Source organism: Sitophilus oryzae, unplaced genomic scaffold, assembly GCF_002938485.1.
Source record: "Sitophilus oryzae breed Bouriz unplaced genomic scaffold, Soryzae_2.0 scaffold_2006_pilon_pilon, whole genome shotgun sequence".
NCBI lineage: Eukaryota > Metazoa > Arthropoda > Insecta > Coleoptera > Curculionidae > Sitophilus > Sitophilus oryzae.
The window spans coordinates 5255260-5278087 of NW_022146732.1; the positions used below are offsets into that span (position 1 = coordinate 5255260).

General features: G+C 31.9%; 1 protein-coding gene across 1 annotated transcript; it reads right to left on the reverse strand.

Moving 5' to 3' along the window:
- Window positions 1-191: 191 nt before the first annotated feature.
- Window positions 192-19966, reverse strand: LOC115883846 (SPARC). The gene is made up of 8 exons (XM_030902256.1): window positions 19851-19966; window positions 11161-11262; window positions 10927-11095; window positions 8279-8394; window positions 8020-8166; window positions 7708-7910; window positions 5131-5278; window positions 192-706 (listed from the first exon to the last, which is right to left on the reverse strand). Exons 1-8 carry the CDS (start codon window positions 19929-19931, stop codon window positions 656-658), a joined length of 1017 nt encoding a protein of 338 aa, XP_030758116.1. The 5' UTR covers window positions 19932-19966; the 3' UTR covers window positions 192-655.
- Window positions 19967-22828: the final 2862 nt, after the last annotated feature.

Genomic DNA, 22828 nt, shown 5'->3' on the forward strand with positions numbered 1-22828 from the left:
AAATAAAATTAATAATATTTTACCTAATTTGAATTAACTAATTGAAATTGATTTTGAAGATGGGCAACTAACTTCTGTAAAACCGTCCCAGATACTGGTTTTTGTCAAAGCCCTGAGACTGTATGATGAGTACTCAACAAAGGGGGGCACAATAGATCTGTAAGGTCGCAGTGACCAATAAAACTGCATAGTTTTATCATAAAAATACCATTTTATTTGCACAATTACTTTTTTGCAAATGTTACAAAACTAAAGGCAGTGTTTTTGGATAATATTAAAAAATTGTTAAGTATTAAACGTTTACTTATAAATACATACCATACAATTGAAAAAAAACGGCGTCAGAGTTGGCTTAGAAGTGACATTGATGGGCATTTCCAAACCAACTTGACACCGTCTTTTTTATCGATCATACGGTATATTAAGGCAAGTTTAAAGCTATTACCGAAAAGAATATAAGCTAAAATAATGACTTAGATTGTTTTCGTCAGTTTTGGTAAAAACAAAACAAAGTTTGAATATAGGAAATCTACATATTAGCACCATTGTATTCCGCATTAGGTAAGTTATTATTACAGTTATTTAAACTAAACGAGAAATAAGCTTAAGTAATTACATTAGAATGTACAAGTAAGTGTTTTTTGGGGAGGTATTTTCACTCTTCTTCTGTAGAGACCAAATCGTCACATTTGTCTTCAATTTCTTCCTATAAAAATAGTTAAAAATGTAGTTAATAAAAGTTGTACCAAAAAGAAAAAACTTATACCGGGTGTTTTTCTCAAAAGTGACTCTCCCATATAGTTTTTTTTTTATTTTTTTATATAAAAAACGGGATTTGGTACGTTAATACAGGGTGGTCCAAACTGTATTCCGGAAACTTCGGCAGCATATACTGCAGATAAAAATAAGTAAAAAAGTTCGTATAAATGTATATCCTAAAATGCTAAGTTTCAGAGATACAGGGTATAGAAGTTTCATTTTTATTTCGATTTTATCCAAATAATTTCTGAAGTAAAGGAGTTTTTTGACATGAGAAATTTGATTTTGATATCAATGTGACTCTTATTTGTAGGGGGCGCCACCTACATGTGTTTTACCTGTTTTGAAGAGTCATAACTTTTCGTCCGTACCCGTATAAAACTACGGAATAAAAAAATATACATTTCCGTGATTTTTTACGTAAAAAATGTCTCTTGATAAAAATCGCTACTAGCAACCGTTTTCAAGATATTTAGAATGGAAACAGTCAATACATGTCATTATTCACAAAAAATAAACAGGTTGAGTAGATAGTTATTTAATAATAATACTAATAATAATCATCTTTATTGAAGAGAAAGATATGTAACATTACATATATTACACATCATGCAACAAGGATGGCGAAATTTAACAAATAATGTTATTCTTACATTTAAAATAATAAATTTGGAAAATTTTTATTTTTTTAAAACAGTTTCTGTTGAACTTGGCTCAAAAATACTTCAAATTTATGGTTTCAGTCTAATAACTACCGTATGATAAAAAAAACAGCGTCCAGTTGGCTGGGAAATAAACGTCAATGACGTTTCCCATATAAATTTACATATAAAATAACATCGATCTTCATTCCATAGCCATCGCTGACGCCGTTTTTTCTCGATCATACGGTATTTAGTTAACGTGTTTAATTTATGTCAATGACGGTAGGTATTGATATTTTCAATTCCAAATATTTGGAGAAATATTACTCGTAGCGATTTTTACCAAGAGACCTTTCTTATGTAAAAAACCTCGTAAATGTATATTTTTTTACTCATTAGTTTTATGCAGGTACGAACGAAAAGTTATTACCAAAGACATTATAAAGATAGACCGAAAATCTCATTCATAAATACTCGTTGGTAGTGTATCAAACATTCCAATGTGTCAAACAAGGACAGAAGAGACAGAGAAGTCTAAAATTTCCGACCCCGGCAACTAGGCGCATTTCGGATTGTTCTATTGGCCAGTGGCGTATCGTTTTTTGGAACGAATTTAATTAGTAAAGTAATTAGTAAAATTTTTACTCCATATTAATATACTACATTAACACTTTTTCGTCAGATGAGTTTTGTTATAAGGTCTAATATAATAATACAATTAATATCCCACATATACTTATGTTGAAACGTTAGTAGTTTTCGAAAATCACTCCAACGTCGATTTTCAATTTAAACTTTCAGTTACTTCTATATAAACTTTCAGTTACTTTTGAATATTTACAGGGTGACTCAGGCTTCTGAAACAGTTCTATATTAGGTTTGTGGTTGGTGACTTTTCTTTCATTTTTTTCAGAATATTGAGGCATTTAGGCATATTTTAAACATTTTTGTAAACATAGGTGGTCGGAACATATTTTCAAACCAAAGTTGTAGATTTGCCATTAAATTTCCATTCCAGAAATACCTAGGGTTGCCACTTGTCCTTTTTTGAAAATGACAGTCCTTTTTTGGAATAACTTGTCCTTTTGACTTTTTTTGACTTAAAAAGTCATTTTTATTTACGTATTTTCGTTTCGAAATATTCGTTTCGCCCAAATTTAATTAGAGATGTTATAAAACTTATAAATAAATTTTTCTTGTTTAGAATAGGCAACATTATTTAGAACTTCCCGTTTAATCTCAAATGATAGTTTAGGTTTTAGTTTTACCTTTTTTTATCTTAAAAAGAACTTTTCAAAATTAGTATCTAATTAGTAACGATTTAGTTAGTTCGCAATCGATAGCTTCCTGTGAAGTACTGTGTAGCAGTTGTTTAATCTTGTATTATTAATAACTTCCTATACCTAAAATCAATAATTAATGAGAAAATTGTGTTTTTTTTTTGAAAATATAAGACAAGATTGGACTTTCGGTCTTCTTCTTGTATTATGATGGCTCTGATACGAGGCCATTGCCTTTTTGTCTCGCAATAGAAGGCATTTATCATAAAAGTATAAAATCTGTGTGCTACAGTATGGGATTTCTGTCGCATAATAATGAATACCTATTACGTTTATATACAAATCCATTACTTTTAAAGGTAGCTTCATCAGATAATCAAATTTTAGTTAAATGTCCTAATCTTCATGAACTGTATTAAGTATATGTATTGTGGTTTGAATCACCCTGTATGTTGACAAAAATATTTTGAAAATGTGCGTTACAATTGCCCCCATCTTACGTAAAAAATTGAAATAAAAATCACAAACCAAAAACGTAATAGGTAAAAAGCTTTTTTGGAGGCCTGGGTCGCTCTCTATATAGGTATGTATAAAACTAGTAGCCTAAGAATTATTTACAGTTCGTCCCATTCTAAAAAAAGTTAAACACACCGTACAAATAACTCTAGGAAGATGTATTTGTACGTGGTAAAAAATTGTCTAAACAAGACCGAAGGGGCAGATATAATAAAGCAATAAAATGTAAAAAAGGTCGGGTAAACACCTTTGTTAATTTATTGAGCAAAATTCCTTTAGAATATCGTATATAATGACCAAAATAGGACGCAATTTTAAGAAAAAAATGTCACTTTCTGGCTTATAATAAAGTTTCAAATGTAACGTCTATATTCAAATTTGTTATGATCTACAACAGTTAGGTAGTAATTGAGACGAATTATAATTCAATTACCGGCTACTACGTTCTTGTTTTAATAGTTCATACTTCAACAAATATAATTAGAAATTATTTTAATTGTGAGAGGCTCCCTTGTGGGACGCCTATGTACGATTACAGCGCGGCGGAAACAATACCTACCTGTGAAAAGACAAATTAGGGTAATATGAGCTTATTTGTCCACACATTTGACACTGTCGTACCGTGTCATACGTATTGAAAATTCGCAGATTCAAAAGTACATTAAACAAAAACAAAAACTACTGAAAAACACTGAAAAGTTCACTTCGGACTTGATTCCGACTTAAAACACACCGTAAGCTAAACGTAGTACCTGTGGTAGTACGCTATAACGGACCATGGGCCGTCGCGAAGGGTGGTGGGACGGACGGCTCATTTCATTCTGGAAGACTAGCAGCGACGTTGCCAATAGTTCTAGACGTTTCAGCACATTAAACAGTAAACATGTCTTTTAATAGTAACGCATATATCCTCTGGTTAATAATTTATTGATATCCGGTGAAGGTTTTAAAGTCACCTTTTCTGCAAATCAAACTAATTAGATAGGCGCAAATTTGATATGTGGCAATGTCGCCTTCTCTATCTCAGTTGATTTTTACAGTACGTAGTCAACCTCCGAATGTTTGATCGGGTTAAAATGCATAATGCGATATCTGTTCTTTCTAAATCTATGGTTATTACTCTTCAAAACAGTTAAAACACATGTAGGTGGTGCCCTCTACAAGTAGGAGTCATATTGACATCAAAATCAAATTTCTCATGTCAAAAAACTCCCAGACACCAATTTTCATCCAAATATTAACGTTACTTCATAAATTATTTGGAAAAATTTGAAATAAATATGAAACTTCTACACTCGGTATCTCCGAAACTAAACATTTTAGAACATACATTTATACGAACTGTTTTACTTATTTTTATCTGCAGAATACGCTGCCGGAGTTTCCGGAATACAGTTCGGACCACCCTATATATGACATAAATCAGAACTGATTTACGTATTCAGTTGTTTTCACTCACTTCCTGTTTCACCGGAAATAACTACAACTTTTGTTGTTTAAATGACACTCTTATTATTTTTCCACTTTATTCGATAGAAAAAACACTCTGAATAGAATGACATACCACATGTCAACTTTTGACATTTTCGCATATGGTTTATTTAAAATTGTAACATGCGGTTCATAACGACAATTTAACTCGAAATACCAAGTATGTAGTACCAAATTATTCGCAAAAGAAATGCTTTTTGCAAATATGCTAATGAACCACCCTCGTTCCATTTGAGAAAATTGAGATATGATTAAAAAACGATTTGGGCATCTTTTAACCGGCCAGAACAAGACACGAAAAACATTAGACGATCAAATCTATTTTTCCAAGGCTCCGTGATTAAAAATTTAACAAATGATATGTCATTCTATCCAGAGTCTCTTTTCTATCGAATAAAGTAAAAAAATACCGAGCGTATATAATTTCTGAGTGGCTTTACCTCATCTAGTTCCAGACATTTGGCCCATTCCTTCAATGTGATCCTGTGATCGTCGTCAGAGTCACAAGAATTCAAGAATGGAGCGATACAATGTTCCAGGGCCATCAAGGGAGCTCTAATAGGGAACAGCTCATGCCTTGAAACATACCTAAGAAAAAAAGACAATACTTAGCTACAACCGCATTAACTTTTTAATAGCAATATATAAATATAATTAAAAAATTGAATAAAGTAATACTTTACACTTTCTAACAGTAATCCCAGAATTTTTTTCAAGGATAAAAATTATTGTAAGATTTTTGTCACAGAAATACCTACTGACTGATGAACAAGAGAAAATACTTGTATACAGGGTGGTCCAAACTGTATTCCGGAAACTTGGGCAGCATATTCTACAGATAAAAATAAGTAAAAAGGTTCATATAAATGTATGTACTAAAATGCTTAGTTTCGGCAATACAGGGTGTAGAAGTTTCATTTTTATTTCGATTTTTTCCAAATAATTTCTGAAGTAACGTCAATATTTGGATGAAAATTGGTGTCTGGAAGTTTTTTGACATGAGAAATTTGATTTTGATGTCAATATAACTCCTATTTGTAGGGGGCGCCAACTATAAGTGTTTTAACTGCTTTGAAGAGTAATAATTTTTTGTCCGTACCTGTATAAAACCACTGAGTGAAAGAATATACATAATTTTTACGTAAAAAATGTCCCTTGGTAAAAAATCGTTATGAGCAACCGTTCTCAAAATATTTAGGATAAAAATAGTCAATACATGTCTTTATTGACAAAAAATAAACATATTGAGTAGATAGTTTTTTGACTGAAATTATAAATCTGGGAACTTATTATTTTTTAATTTTTTTTTCTCACTCTTGGTGGTATATTCTGACAGACGGGTGTTCATTACCAAGTACTGTCAGAGTTTCTATTGTATTAAGAATGAGCGGGTTATATTTGTGGTTTTAATGATTACTGCTTTTTGAGCAAGTGTGTGAATATGACCTTTTAAATTTAACATATCGAGGTTTTCTTTAAATTTCCTGTGTGTGAGGCCCGTGCTAGATATAATAAATGATAGGATTTTAACTTCTTTTTGTTGCCATATTCGTTCTACTTCCTGTGTTAGTGGAATATATTTGCTAATTTTTTCTTCATATTTCTTTGTTATGTTGTTGTCATTCGCAACACTGATTTCTATAAGATATGTTATGCTTTCTCTGTTTTTAGTGTTAACGTTATATCAGGTCTATTGCATGTTACTGTCTTGTCAGTATGGATCGTTCTGTCCCAGCAGAGTTTTATAGTGTCGTTTTCAAAGACAGATTGCGGCGTGTATTTGTAATAGGGCTGTTCTTGTATAAATTAATATGTATTTGCTATTTCTTGATGTATAATACGCGCAAGAAAGTCATGCCTTAGAGTGTATTCTGTACCAGTGAGTATTTTACAACCATTTGTAATATGCTCTATTGTTTCACTTTGGAGGTGGCAACGCCTGCAGGTATTCGTTTGCTGGGCCCTATCTTTTATTATGTATTTCCTGTAGTTGCGCGTTGCTATTACTTGATCTTGTATCGCTATAATGAATCCCTCCGTTTCCGGTTGCAATTGCCCTTTTTGTAGCCATGAATATGACAGTTCTTTATCGATGTCGGGGTTGTTCATAATATGACAGTGTTTTCCATGTAGTTGCTTTTGGGACCATTTGTTTTTCTTTTCCTTTAATGTGAGTATATTTGAAAGAGGAATATTTTCTGCGTTAAGATTTAATGGTGTGTAGTTAGCATCCGCTATGGTTAGCATCCGCTACTGGATGGTGTAATGAGATAGTATTTTCTTAGTGAATTAATCTGTTTGTTGTGTATTTCGTGAATATCTGTCAGGCCCCTAACTCCTTCTTTTCTTTCAATGGTCAGCCTCTCCTTGCAAGAGTTGGGATGCAGCTGTCGGAATCTAGTTAGCTGAGTTCTTGTCAGTTTAGTCTTGTTCAGTCTTCTTTAATATTAATAATAAATTATTCTTCGAAAAAATGATGAAAAAATAGTTTCTGTTGAACTTTTCAAATTTATGATTTTAACTATTTAGTCAACATGTTTAATTTTTGGTGACAGGTATTGATAATTTCTGATCCAAATATCTCGAGAACCAACTCGTAGCGATGTTTACCAAGAGACCTTTTTTAAGTAAAAAACGTTGTAAATGTATATTTTTTTAATCAGTAGTTTTATACAGGTATGGACGAAAAGTTATTACTCTTCAAACCAATTAAAAAATATGTAGGTGGCGCCCTCTACAAGTATTAGTCATATTGACACATCAAAATCATATTTCTCGTGTCAAAAAACTCCCAGACACCAATTTTCATCCAAATATTGACGTTACTTCAAAAATTATTTGGAAAAACTCGAAATAAAAATAAAACTTCTACACCCTGTATCTCTGAAACTAATAATTTTAGGACATTCATTTATACGAACTTTTTTACTTATTTTTATCTGCAGAATATGCTGCTGAAGTTTTCGGAATACAGTATGGACCACCCTGTATATCATTATTTTCTAAGTAGAATCTACCTGTCTGGTGGATGACCATCTAAATCGCAGAACTTCCACATGGCAGCATTGGTCCACCTCCTTGTCATGTTAGATTCAGCGTCTTTCTCCATTTCTAAGAACTTTGGTGAGAGTTCTCTACGGTCGGCGAGATCGCGCATCACGTTGAAAAGCCAATCGCGCATACGGCGTGGAAAGTCGGCCATTTCATCGTCGCTACATTTCTAAAACAATTCTTAGTTACAGTCAATAATATTGTTATAGTAAGCGGGACAGATAGTTTAAAAATACGTCTCGTGTGTGCCTGGCTATTGAAGATCAGTAACAACTTACCGGCATTTCCCTACATACGCCATAGTACTCGATGTGAATATGTTTGTATTGTTCCCCTTTGCATTTGGGGTCATTATTACGGCACCAGCATCTTTGCTGATAAACAGCACAATCTGAGGACCAAGTTTCGTTGCTGTTTGAACAAACCTTAAAAAGAAAAACAAAAATAAATAATTTCGTAGCAATAAAAAAATATTTAAAGGATAAATATCAAAACATAGAGTGATTTAATTAATAATTAATATTTTTATGGGTTTACTTTTCGTCTGGTTTCGGTCTCTTCAGGACAAGCTTCAATGCAAACGCATTGAGGTTCCCCCTGTTTGTCCAACTCGCAAACCATACCAGCTCCGCATTGAACATCGAGACAAGGATCTGAAAATATCAACACAAACATTAAGGTTTCCAAGTTGGGATCCCAAAATCCCGGGATCCCAAAAATCTTGAAAAATTTAAATGCCCAATCTAAAATGATTCGACTTTATACACTTTAGTCTTTCAAATGTCATATTTTATCTTTAAGTGGAAGTGATATTTCCGTGTTTGCTATATTTTATTTTTGCAACAAGATTATTTTTTATTTATTTTTTTCTTTTTAGTTACTAAATATGAATGTTACTTTGTTTTGTCAATTTTAATAAAGCTCTTTTTTCATTTTCTTTTTGATATACCGAGTGTTGCATCGTCGGACGGGACATAGGAAATCCCATGTAAATTTTAATGGGGTCAATTATTGGCTTCCCTAATTATTTTAGAGAATAATTCTATTTAGGTTTATTGAAGAGCACTAAAACCCACATTCAAAAAAATAACTTTAGATATTTTTGATTAGCTCGTTTACGAGTTATCGCCGATTTCTTTTTAAATATTTCTCCTTTCTTATGGTCCTGTATTTACTTATGAGTACCAATCAACGTAAAAGATAACTGTCAAATGAAGTTGTCATTTCAGAAATTTACCTATTTAGTGCTTTATTATTATTGAAAACTCATTCCTACATCGGAAATCTTAAAGATGTATTTATAAATACAAATTATTATGAATTAAAGAAAAATAAAGTAATCAATTACAAGGTTCAAGGTTAATTATAGTATTATTACAATATTCAATAACTTATTAATTTAGGTACTATTAAATTGTTAGAACTTTAGGATTTAAGAAGATGTTCAAATATTCCTCCATCGATTGCTAGACAATAACCCAGGCGATCATAAAATTCTCTTCTTACATTCGCTAGTTGGTAAACTGAAATTCTATTGCATTCGGCAGAAATAGCATTTTTTAACTCGTCTAGATTTGGGTATTTTTTATCCTTGTATATCCTGTTTTTTAAATGGCCCCAGAGAAAGAAATCACTTGGCGAAATATCAGGAGACCTTGCTGGCCAATTTACTCTATGATTTAGGCCAATAACGTTTCCGTTAGAACTATTGTCTAAATATTCCCGAACAGCCAGGGTACTATGTGCTGGGCAGCCATCCATTTGGTACCAAACTTCCTGATTTTCCCTAGCGGCATCATGTAAAGCAGGTAAAATATGATTTTCGAGTAGTTCCAAATAATATTCTGCATTTAAATTTCGTGTAAGAAATAATGGCCCGATAATATTGTGTCCGAATATCCCTGCCCAAACATTTACTTTCTGTGGATATTGCGTGCTTGTTTCGACAAACCTGTGTTGGTTTTCTTATATAATAATAAAGCACTAAATAGATAAATTTCTGAAATGGCAACTTCATTTGACAGTTATCTTTTACCTTGACTGGTACTCATAAGTAAATACAGGGCCATAAGAAAGGAGAAATATTTAAAAAGAAATCAGCGATAACTCGTAAACGCGCTAATCAAAAATATATAAAGTTATTCTTTTGAATGTGGGTTTTAGTGCTCTTCAATAAACCTAAATAGAATTATTCTCTAAAATAATTAGGGAAGCCAATAATTGACCCCATTAAAATTTACATGGGATTTCCTATGTCCCGCTCGACGATGCAACACCCGGTATATGTAGCTGCATTTTTATTAAGTATTTCTTTAGATTAAATTTCTCAATCAATCTGATAGCCAATCCCGGGATTTCAAGACGGAATCCCGAAAATTGGAAACCTAACAGAGAGAACTGCAACAAGTCAGTTTCAAAGACTCAAATCTTAAGTCTGGAACAATTTCTAAAATAAATAGTATATTGTTATATTAGGAGCAAAAATGACACTTTTTGTGGTGATGCTGTACGTTTGACATTACAGGCGTGACACAAAAAGTCATTTTTACTCCGAATACAACACGCTATTTTTTTCAAATGCTAAAAATAAGTTTATAAACAATTCAAACTTTCCAAATAATATAAAAAGATTTAAGTCATACTTTGTATGTAATTATATATCGAGAAACTATGGTTACGCTCGTTGAATTTGACACTTTATATCAGTTTAATAATATATTTTCGTACTTTTGTGACGTTTGAAAAAAAAAATAATTAAAAAAGTTCAAATGATTTCAATCTTAAGTAGGGTTTACATTCGTATGGACTTTTTTGGCTTTTGTCCATTTGTATGGACTTTTTTGAGTTCACTTGTTCGCAACTTCCAAAAAATTGTATGTAAAACCTAAACCTGACATATCTAACTGATGATCACAAAGACAAAAGTGTTTACCATAAAAATATAGAAAAATCTGACTTAAAAAACTTTTATAAAAATACTTAAATATTTTAAAAGAATTAAGCCTTTTCTAAAACGACTTTAATCACAAATCACTTTGAACGTGTCTTAAGTCAATTTTCAAAAAATGTTTTGAGCCATTGAAATTATTTAAAATTAGTTGATGATCTTAAAAAAATGTAAAAAGTCTAAATAATGGTACAGAACAAGAAAAAATCAAAGTTAAAATAGAAAAATCCGCTCATACCTATCATTGGAACTTTGTTTTCAACTACATCTTCACCTGCAGCCATTGGAGGTCGTGCATTTTCCACTTTTTCCTCACTTTCCACAGTTTGCTGACTATTTTCACTTTCCACTTGAGGTTTTTCCGTGTTTGCCGGTTTGTGTATTCTCCTGTATTTCTTGTGTTTCCTCTAAAAATTACAGTCGTTCGTTTAAAAACGTACTTCTTTGTTGCTTTAAAAGTAGTACCACTTACTATTTTGACTTCTGCTAAAGTGTCGGTTACCAAAAAGGCGAAAATGACCAAAACCGCTAAATGAAGGAACTTCATCCTGCCTGGTGACGTTAAACCGTCTTTCTGAAATCGAAAAAAAATATTATAAATATTATCAATAATATGTACAGGGTGGGTCAAATTCGACGCTTTTAAATGGAAACACCCTTTTCTATAGGAGATAGACAAAAACTAACATCGGTGTCTGGAGCTCAATTTTTGCCAAAAACATGATGGTGAAAACCGCATATCGATATCTGTTACCGTTTCGGAGTTACGGGGTGTTTTTCAAAAATATGCATTTTTAACAAATCGCTGTAACTTTTTTGCTATGGAAAATTTTGTATTTTTATGAAAACATTTCCAAAGCACCTTTTTACGCTGAATTTAATGGTTTAAGCATAATTTTTTAAAAATTAATAATTTAAGAATTATCAACAGAAAATTTGATTTTTTATATGGGACACCATGTATATTTTTAATTTATTGAAAAGAATTTAAAATTATCTTTCCAAAAATATAACACACATGATATTTTGCTCGATTCCTCTTCGAGATATAGAGTATATAAAAATTAGCCCGCTTTAAATAAGTAGGCTTTGAACGGCACTGGCTGTAATGCAAAAAAATTCTAGCTGTGAGCATCAATTAAAACGAAAATAATATTTGCTATGAGAGATGCAGAATTTTATAACAATTTAAAATATATTTAACCAACATCAACAACAACACATTTAAACTATATCTAATAACAATAAAAATAAATAGCAAACCAAGACACGAGATTTTGCTACAGGTGTTCGACATATCGACTGTCTTCTGTTATGGACAGATGGGACCGTTTTTGAACATTCATCGCGGAATTCATTAACTCAGTAGGGGTGAAAGGTACTCTCTCATAACTGCTAAGTATTTCTAATTCTTGTCTAGATTATACGGAAGAATAAGGAACCTTTATTCTTCCACAAATATATCCATAGGATTAGATCCATGGGCACTAAGTCAGGCGGCCTCGAGGGCCAACAGCTGGGATCTTGGTTAGCTATACAATTATTATTCTTGAAATTGGCTGCAAAAATTTGCTGATAACATCAGCGTTCAGAGGCGGTGCGTCGTCTTGCTGGAAAAATATGTTTTCGAGTTCCATTAAGGGCATATCATCAATAAGGGGTCCAAAGCCTACTAGTTAAAAGTAGTAAACTTTTAAAAATTCTGTATTTCGAAGGGGACTATAACAAACTATCAAGTGTGCTATATTTTTGGAAAGGTAATTCTAAATTCTTTTTAGTTAATTAAAAATATAGAGGGTGTCCCAAATAAAAAATCAATTTTTCTGTTGATAACTTAAAATATTAATTTTAAAAAAATATACTTAAACCATTAAAATCTACGTAAAAAAGGTGCTTTTGAAATGTTTTCATAGAATTACAAAATTTTCAAAAGCAAAAAAGTTACAGCGATTTGTTAAAAATGCACATTTTTGAAAAACACCCCTTAACTTCGAAACGGTAACAGATATTGATGTGCGGTTTTCACCATCATGTTTTTGATGAAAATTGAGCTTCAGACACCGATATTAGTTTTCGTCTATCTCCTATAGAAAAGGGTGTTTCCATTTAAAAGCGTCGAATTTGACCCACCCTGTACATACAATAAAAGTATAGAAGTCAAAAATCAAAAATATAGATATTTGGGACAACTAATACACAGCTCGGGATCTCTACTACCAGAAATCAATAGAAGAATTAAGTTAGCATGAAGTACATTAAAGAAACTCAATCATATACAAATCTAGAATGCCACTTTAGCTAAAAAAGACAACCAAACCAAACCAACCAGTCATGACCTATGCATGCGAAACTGGACACTTAAAGCGGACATTATAGATAGATAGGTACATAGATAGATTGCTTTATTTGACCACATTTTGTACAAACGAGATACAATTGTAGCATGTCATAAAAACAGTTAAATATACACAAACTAAAATAAGATTAAAACAACATGTAAGTAAAATACAAATACAGTGCATAAACAATGAATACAACATTTAAATTAGGTCGGTGGTTAAGTTCATAATATTAAAATATTCCGCCACCGAATAGAACGCATGGACTATCAGAAAATTCTTCAGAACTACCCTAAATTTACGAATATTATAACTTTTGACGGAGGTAGGAATTACATTATACAATTCGACATTTAAAGAGTTTCTTGAAGATTTGGTGAGCCTAAATTTATTTGCTCTTATAAGATGCGCGGATCTTGTGCCATAGTTATACAAGAGACTATCTTTGTTCCTGTGAATTTCTAACAATTGACATAAAATGTATAAAGATGGCAGAGTCAGTACCTGCAAATTAACAAAGTGTGGTTTACAGTGATCAAGGTAACCCACTCCTGCCAGGATTCGCACTGCCTTCTTTTGCAATTTAAATATTTGTGCGGAGCTAGATGAGTTGCCCCACAGTATCACATCATAGGAGATATGGTTATGAAAAAGCGCATAATAGACATTTAAGACCGATTGTTGACTAATAGTATACTTTAATTTTCTCAGCACAAATAAGGCGGATGACGGTTTAGGTCGTAAAAATTCGATGTGAGGGGATCAACTAAGTTGACCGTCAAGTGTTATTCCTAAAACTCTAGCACTTTTCTTACCAGAATTTGCCCGGAATTGAATTTCCTGCACGGGGGTAACGCCGCCCCCCCCCCCCAGATACTGCTGGCACCCCCCGGAGAAATCCTGAATTATGAGTACGTTTTAATTTTTATTTGCTTGTGATGCAGTAAAAATAACTTTTTCTAGTTTTGTTCAGTTAATATTATTTTGTTGTGTTCAAAAAATGTGTTAATTTTTATTTGTTTAGAAAATTTGTAGGTATTTAAATAATCTACGGGAACACGGTTTGATAACCAAGTCTATGAAATTTGTTGATAGAGAAATTCATGTAAACGTTTTATTTAAAAAATGTGTTTTTTTAAAATTATTTTTCATTTAAATAATTAAAAAAACAAAAGCCATAGGACCCCCCTGGGCTCAACACCAGGCTTCCAGCCCCTCCAGGCCCACCCCAGGATAAATTGCTAGTTACGCTAATGATGATATTAGGAAATTAGCAAGGATAAATTGGGTCCGCATAGCTAACAATAGACAACACTGAGCCCAACTACAAAGAGAGTATCTATCTATGAGTATTTCAGTCTAATAACTATAACCAGTCAACGTGTTTAATTTTTGTCAATGATTCTTGAGAACTATTACTCGTAGCGATTTCTAGCAAGAGACCTTTTTTACGTGATATACCGCGAAAATATATGACGAATTTTTAATTCCAGACTATAAAAATTTGGCTTGTTTCTAAAAAACAACATCGGCTCCTGAGTTATAGCTAAAGTTCTCTATTATTGGGCTACCCTATAGTACAGGGTAATGTAATTTTTAGTGCCAGACTATAAAAATTTGGCTAGGTTGTGGAAATAACATACGGAACCGATCACAGATCGAAAATTTCAAACATTGGCGAGCTCACAATACAGTTTTTCAAGAAAAACTCTTGGATTTAGCACATGGCATCTATTTTCAGCCAAGTTTACGATTACAAGAACATAAAAAGTTTAAAGCTAAACAAAATTATTACTGGACGTGACATCATTTTTCTTACCATAGTTTGTTCATTTTGCCTACAGACGGTTTTGTAAATTAGAATTATTGCAATCAACAATAAAAATAGTTTAGATTGTTTGTACAACATACATACAGTGTTAATAAATTGTAATTTGAATTAGCCTTTATTTAAATAAACAAAGTTTAAAATTTACATAAAATAACATAGGTCCGGTTCCAGTAATTTTTATTTCAATGTTTCAGAGTTTCCTAAAATTATGTTTAGTTTGAAAGAAGTTTTGTAAAAAAATTACTTCATAGCAGTAGGTACTTAAGAGTCAATTTCACTAGACCTTACAAGTAACAAAATAAGCGTTCGGCATTTAACGTTTTATGTAAAACTGGCTAGGTATTTTTACACAAATGAACAAGGAAATTAAAGTATTACACTATATCCGTATTGCAGCACATTTTTAGCCAACTTCTTTATTTTTAAGATTTTGATGCTCAAACATCAACAAAATATTCCTTATGGTTGGACTAAATTTTCTCGAAAACAAAGACATAATTTAAAATTCCGTTACAATACGGAAATAGATTAAAGTTTTGTGATTACAATGATATATAATTTATATCGTTTTGTAACAAATTGCTCGCTATTTTATGGCAAATGCTGAAGCTCTGCAAATCTTAATCAAGCCTTAATTAAAGCACGGGTGTTTGGATGTAAACTACCCTTGTCTCACTACCGTCTCAGATACTGGCTTTTGTCGTATTAACTAACCCCTCTTCCACTCGTTCAGAATACAGGATGTCATACGTGTCTGTGTCAAGAGATAAAAAAAATTAATTAACACGCAATTGCAATACACTGTTTCCTTCTAAGAGCAGCTCTAAAAATATTCTTTCTTATCAAAAATCGCTTGTACAATGTATGTCATCGACAGGAAATATTTTTTGATAACGCTTTGGCAACATACAAAAGCTCGTCCTTCTCTGAAATCATTTTAGCATGTTAAATTCTAATTGGTTTAACATATGTACGTCTGTAATGTATTTATTATTTTTAGAATTGGACCATCAGGCATCTGACTAAACGGTGCTACGATTAATTTGTATTACAGAACTAAATATCAATTAAAAGTATTGTAGTATACGTGTACAGAACAGATTTAAAAAAAATCTGTTGCATTTATTATATATCCTATATATCTACGGTAATCCAGTAAAATTGTCATTTGAAAATAAAAATATTACGGGCAAGCTGATTTTTTCAGAGTTTGTCAGCGACTGTCTTCTGAATGTAAAATTAACAAAATCGGAAATTTTCCTCTTGCGGTTTTTGATCAATAGGGGTGGTTTTTTTTTTTTAACTGTACTACAACAAAATAATTAGACGCAAATTGTACGTAAGAACATTCTCTATAAGTTCGCCTAATTAATTTTTTTATAAATTTATTATTTCCGGACTTAGCGGCCGTTTCATGAGCCCTTTGGGGTGGTTTTCAAAAAGCTTGTTTTACAGTAAATTCACCCGTGAATGGTATAATGGACAAGCAACTTTTCCTCATGATTTTTTTTGTAGCTTCATTATTTTTGGAGATAGCGTCCAGTTCATGAACAAATTGGGGTAGTTTCATAATTTTTGTTTAGTTCTACAAATTTACCAACTTAAAGGTGTTCATATTAAAATTACATGCAAACTTCTCTATGATATGTATTTATTTCCCCAAAACGAAACATGGAATTCATCAAGTGAATGAATATTATGATTTTTTTTTATTTGTATCGTCTTCTTTTGTGTGATGGACCTGGCGTTGGCTCCTCAGATTTATTGTTGGTTTCTTTTGTTGCTTCGTATGAAGTAAAGTCGTCGTCGTCAAAATATAGTTCGTAAGGCAAAGGTATGTGTACTCTTATTTTGAACGAGTTTCCTAGGGTGAATTTGCTGAAAAAATAGTAACATTGAAAACTACCTTAATTTGTTCATGAACTGGACGATATCTCCAAAAAAAATCAAGCTACAAAAAAAATTCATGAGGAAAAGTTGCTTGTCCATTTATTATGAACAACTTTCATACGGGTCAATTTGCTGTAAAACAAACTTTTTGAAAACCACCCCAAAGGGCTCATGAATCCGGAAAAAGAAAGTCCGGAAATAATAAACCTATAAAAAAATTCATTAAGCAAACTTATAGAGAATGTTCTTATGTACAATTTGCGTTTAATTATTTTGTTGTAGTACAGTTTTATAAAAACCACCCCTATTGCTCAAAAACCGCAAGGGGAAAATTTCCGATTTTGTTAATTTTACACTCAGAAGTCGCTGACAAACTCTGAAAAATCAGCTTGACCGTAATTTTTTTATTTTCACTCTCTATACGGCGATACAATTTTACTGGATTAGGGTACTATAGTCGTTTTGATGGACTGGAGCATAAAAAGTTAAGTAACTTGACGTATAGAACTCAAATATGGCAATTTTGGACCTAACATAGTTTGCTTCTAGGGTACAGATATGTACCTAAAGGTCGCAGTGGAATAGAGCAATAGCATCATCAAAAAATATTATCTAATCTAATAAGTACAGACTTTATCTGCCAGTTTCCGTAATAATGTGTAACTGTTTGTGTTAGTGTTTTATTTTGCTTATTAATTGTGATTAATATAAACTCATTATCAACCCGTTATCACTCATATCAACTCAGGAGGCCGAATTCGACAAAATATCAAGAAATAACTTTTAATTGGCATTAAAGGGCCTACACAATTTCGATATCAAAAGAAAAAAGTCAGTGGCGCACATGCTTTTTTTAAATATTCCAGTAATAACCCATATACACGTCACTAATGAATTAATCGACACTATTTTAGCATTAAAATAGGTAGCATTAATAGTAACTTTTACCCTCAAAATTTCATTCGAATCACTAAAAGTACTTAAAAGAAAATTACAATAAATCGAAAGATTCTTAAGACGTTAACACCCTGTAGCTATGAAACAAAGCAGAATCGGACCTATGATGATATGAAAAATAAATCTTATTTTTTCGTGAGGAATCCTCCACGAGAGATGGCGGATCTTTTATGAAACACCCTGTATATTTTACAGAACGCAAATTTATATAGGTGACATCAAAAATTATAATTGCCTAATTAAAATAGGTCAATATGTTATCTCCGGTCTTAATAAATTTGTTGATATTTAAATAAAAATTGTTTATCCATAAAGTCATGTAATATCGAGTTCTTACCATGATCATTCGAAATTCTATTCGCTACACTAGCTTAATATAAATTTATGATTTCATGTTATTTGCTTAATACAGGGTGTCCCATTATTCCTTGAACATAGGACTAAAAAAGTTTTTCGTTTATCCTCAAAGAGCATCACATTTTATTAAAACCAAACGTTAATTAATTTAAAATTGATTAAGCTCATTGGTTCCCTAGTTTTTTCGCACTTAATTATACCCTGTATAGTAAAACAATAATAATATTTAAATTGCATTCTATATCATACTTTACAGGGTGGCTCGAATTTGACGCTCATCATTAGGATTTCGAAAACCGTAAGAGATACAGGATCAGTTAAATGGAGGCAAAGTTGCGTAATTTGATGCTCAATAAATTGCCACATTGCATTTATTTTATTTTTTTCTTATTTTTTTTGTATAAAATATTCTGGTGATAGAATTTTCTGTACGAAACGTAAGCAAATATCAAAGTAACTATATATAGTGTTTTAAGAGTGATGAAAGGATTTAATTAAATTGAAAAAAAAATCAGGTCCGTATTTAAAAAAAAATAAGTTGATGATGGTGGCCAGAAGCCGAAACGTCAGAGTCAATATTTAATCACACAGAGTTATAGAGCAGAAAAGGTGGCCATGAAAATGTGTTTTTCATTTTAAGTTATCTTAACAAATAAAGCCAGGAAACAATAGAAAACAAAATTGAAAATTTCGGTTTTTTTTTCGAATATATTCGGAAGTATTCGGAATTTTTCAAAATGCAATACGGCATTTTATTGAGCATCAAATTGCGCAACTTTGCCTCCATTTAACCGATCGTGTATCTCTTATTACAGTTTCCGAAATCCCAATGATGAGCGTCGAATTCGAGCCACCCTGTACAAAAATTCTTTTCGGTAGAATATATATTAAATAAGAAAATAGTTTTAGAAATTCGTATAATTTTATGTTTCCTCTTAGTTTTGAGTACTTAATATAAAAATATTGGGGGCATACATAGTTCACGTATGTAATGTATACAGCTTTATGTACAACATCGATATAAAACTATAAAACCAAAATAGAACTGTAAACAATTTTATCTCAATGAGCTGGCCTCGATTCCCCTTGGACTTCCCAAGTTTATTTTACTAAGATTGTTCAGATTGTATAGATTTCAGTAGCAAACACACTGAACGAAATTATGTTACCATAGAAACGCATTTGGATTTTTAGAACTTTGGAAAATGCAACTATATTTTAATGTTTTTTTTGTTTAATTTTTTAAAACTAATTTTTCTTAAAATATCAATATTAAAAAAGTTTACATATGACATAGTGTAGAGTATATAACATATGTTTCTGCAAACTGAGATTTTGGATCACCCTATATGGCCAGAGACGCAAGTTTATAAAGCAAAGCTAAATCAACAAAAAATATCTAAAAAATATAATTTTTTTGCACTTTTATTTACACTCTGTATATTATATTGCTTTGTTAAATAACAATTCTTATTTTTAAATATTTATAACTAGCCCGTCAGGCTTTGCACATCTGCGTTAAAGCTTAACACCCACAACCACAACATAATAACTATTTAACGGATATATATTTTTTGTGCGGCAATATAAATTTAATATTTATATTATTTAATTATCTATTAATTACTAAAACTCAAATTAAAATTGAATATTATTTAAAAAGTTTAAAAAATCTAATCATATTTTTTGAATACCTATTTTAAACTGAAAAATAAAAAAAAATGAAATTTTAACAAAAAACTATTTAATTTTTTGAAATTTGTTAGGATTAAAATGTATCTAACTTACCCAGGGATTTACTGAAGTACCAACTGTTAGTACTGCGATTGGAGATGCTGAAACTAAGACTGGAGATCGCACTATGTCCATAAACACAGTCGTTGGAGTAAATGCAACGTTGTCAGTATTTTTCCTGAACAAATTTTACGCAAAGAAGTATAAATTATTACCACGGTATCTATGTAGAGTTTGTAAAAAAATATTCTCTATCTTTACCATGTGATTTTTAAAATAAAGGTTGCTTTCCGATTTATAATTATTGTTTATATTATGTGTATAGATTTTTACTAAATCATGTAAACTCATAAAAATATAGGGAGATACAAAAACATTTTATTTTCTATTAAAGGATGTAATTTAAAAACAGATGTCTGAAACCAGAACACTCTGTAGCTACTTAAGAGTCCATTTCACTAGTCCGAAAAAGTAGCAAAATAAACATTCGGCATTTAACGTTTTATGTAAAACTGGCTAGGTACTTTTACACCAATAAAAAAGGAAATTAGAGATAAAGGATTATTTATACTATATCTGTATTGTAGCACATTTTTCAACAACTTCTTTATTTTTAAGATTTTGCTGGTCAAACATCAACAAAATATTCCTTATGTTTGGACTAAATTTTCTCGAAAATAAAGACATAATTTAAAATTCCGGTACGATACAGAAATAGATTGAAGTTTTGTGATTACAGTCATATATAATTTATATGGTTTTGTAACAAATTGCTTGCTATTTTATGGCAAATGCTGAAGCTCTGCAGACCTTAATCAAGCCTTAATCAAAGCACGTGTGTTTGGAATTTTGGATGTGGCTTAATAACACGACAGGATCGGGCTAAACCTTCGGCAGATTTCTGAAAATAATATATATTTCCTTCGGCCACACAAAGTACAGCGTAATAGACTCTTAAGGAAAATAAGTCAGTGTAGTTGTTAAGGGTTAAAGAAGTCATGAACCTAAAGTTTTTTTGTACAACTATGACAACGTCGCGAAGTTACATGACCCCACACTTACTGATAGAACTTAAGCGCTACGCTCAGTAACATCTCTCCTCTCTTTCCAGTTCATTGCATTCGAAATATTGGAAAAGAATAGCATCACTTTGCATGCAAGATTTATCTCTTTCGAGAGTTGAAGGCATTCTGCAAACGGGTTACAGGAACTCATCCAATGAGTTCGGAGATTTAGAGTTCAAAAAAGCCACTGCTATAACTCTTATTATTGTAGATAACAGTCTAAAAACCTTATCAGACACTGACAAGTTTCTGCAAATAAAGTATAAACTCCAGAATAAAAAATAGTTAAATCTAAAACATCAGAAAAATGTTGAACTTGATGTGATCTCTATCTATTTGAACTTCTTGGATTGACATTTATTTTTGTCATCATGTGTGACCTAATAGGGAACAAATGTGTTGTTTTTTTATTTAATATCCCAACTGTTTAATGCTGTATTGATTTCACAGCGACAGATGATATAATTTATTGTTATAACAATTATGCAACTCTATTATTACAACATAAATAAAAATCTATTTTAATTATAATTTATTTTTTTCTTATTTCTTGCATAAAAAATAATATATTTCTTATAGAGATCTTATACAGGGTGGCCCATCGAAAACGTTCCGCAAGGCATAACGGCCAGGGTAATTTTTTTTCAGAAAATTAAAAAACATGTCAATTTTGTTTGTGAGGGGGACAACTTTTGCCTTAAAAATGATTGCAAAATCTTCAATGCTCTAGGGCCAAGGGGTACAGCAATGAAAAGGGCTTTCTATTCTTTATACTCTCCGACTTCGTTTTGGAAAATCGGTCGAGTCATTGAGAAAATATGAAGGATTGAAATTTGAAAAGTTTATTTAAACATTTATCAGACTAAATAAGAAGGATAAATTCCTAAGGATTATTTCTAGATGTTTACGCAGTTTTTCACTTGCCACAAGGTTGAACGAGGTGCCGTAATTGCTAGATAGCTGTTCTGTGACTTATGCGTTGAAGTTCTCAATATCGTTAAATTTTTTTAACAATTATTATGGCATACTCACTTGCAGAAAAAGTAGAAATAATCGAACTTTATTTTAAAAATAATGAATGTGGCAATCGGGTTGCGCAGATATTCAATGAACGCCATCCTGACAACCACCTTTATGGCAAAATTGTTCGCGAGTTAGTAGCAAAATTTCGCGAAACTAGTTCCGTTATGAATAACAAAGAGGCAAAGGGAAAATCCTGTAGTAAATGAAGCTATGGAGGTAATCGTATTGGACCAAGTTGCCATGGATAGTACGCTGAGTACAAGAAAATTAGCCAATGAGATCGGCGTGAATCGTACAAGTGTCCAAAGGATATTAAAAAAACGCAAGTTCCATCCGTACAAAATTCAGTTGGTACAAGAACTCAACGAAGACGATTTTGTAAAACTATGAGTGAACTAGTTGCGAATGATAATAATTTCCTATTTAATGTGTGTTTTTTGGATGAGTGTACTTTCTTTTTGAACAGTGTAGTTAATCGGCACAACTGTCGGTACTGGGCTGAAGACAACAACAGAGTTTTTCACGAGGTGCACACACAAAACCCTCAGAAATTGAACGTGTGGGCTGGTATTTTTGGAAATTCTATTGTGGGTCAGTTTAACGATATTGAGAAGAACTTCAACGCACAAGTCACAGAACAGCTATCTAGCAATTACCGCACCTGATCGTTCAACCTTGTGGCAAGTGAAAAAATGCGTAAACATCTAGAAATAATAAGAAAAAACCTCAAATTGGTCGAAGGAATTTATCCTTATCATTTACTCTGATAAATGTTTAAATAAATTTTTCAAATTTCAATCCTTCGTATTTCCTCAATGACTCGACCGATTTTCAAAAACGAGGCTGGGAAATATAGAGAATAGAAAGCTCTTTTCATTACGGCGCCACTTGACCCCCTTCCCATTTGAAAAAAGTTGGGTGATGGCACCCCCGCTCAGAGGGTTG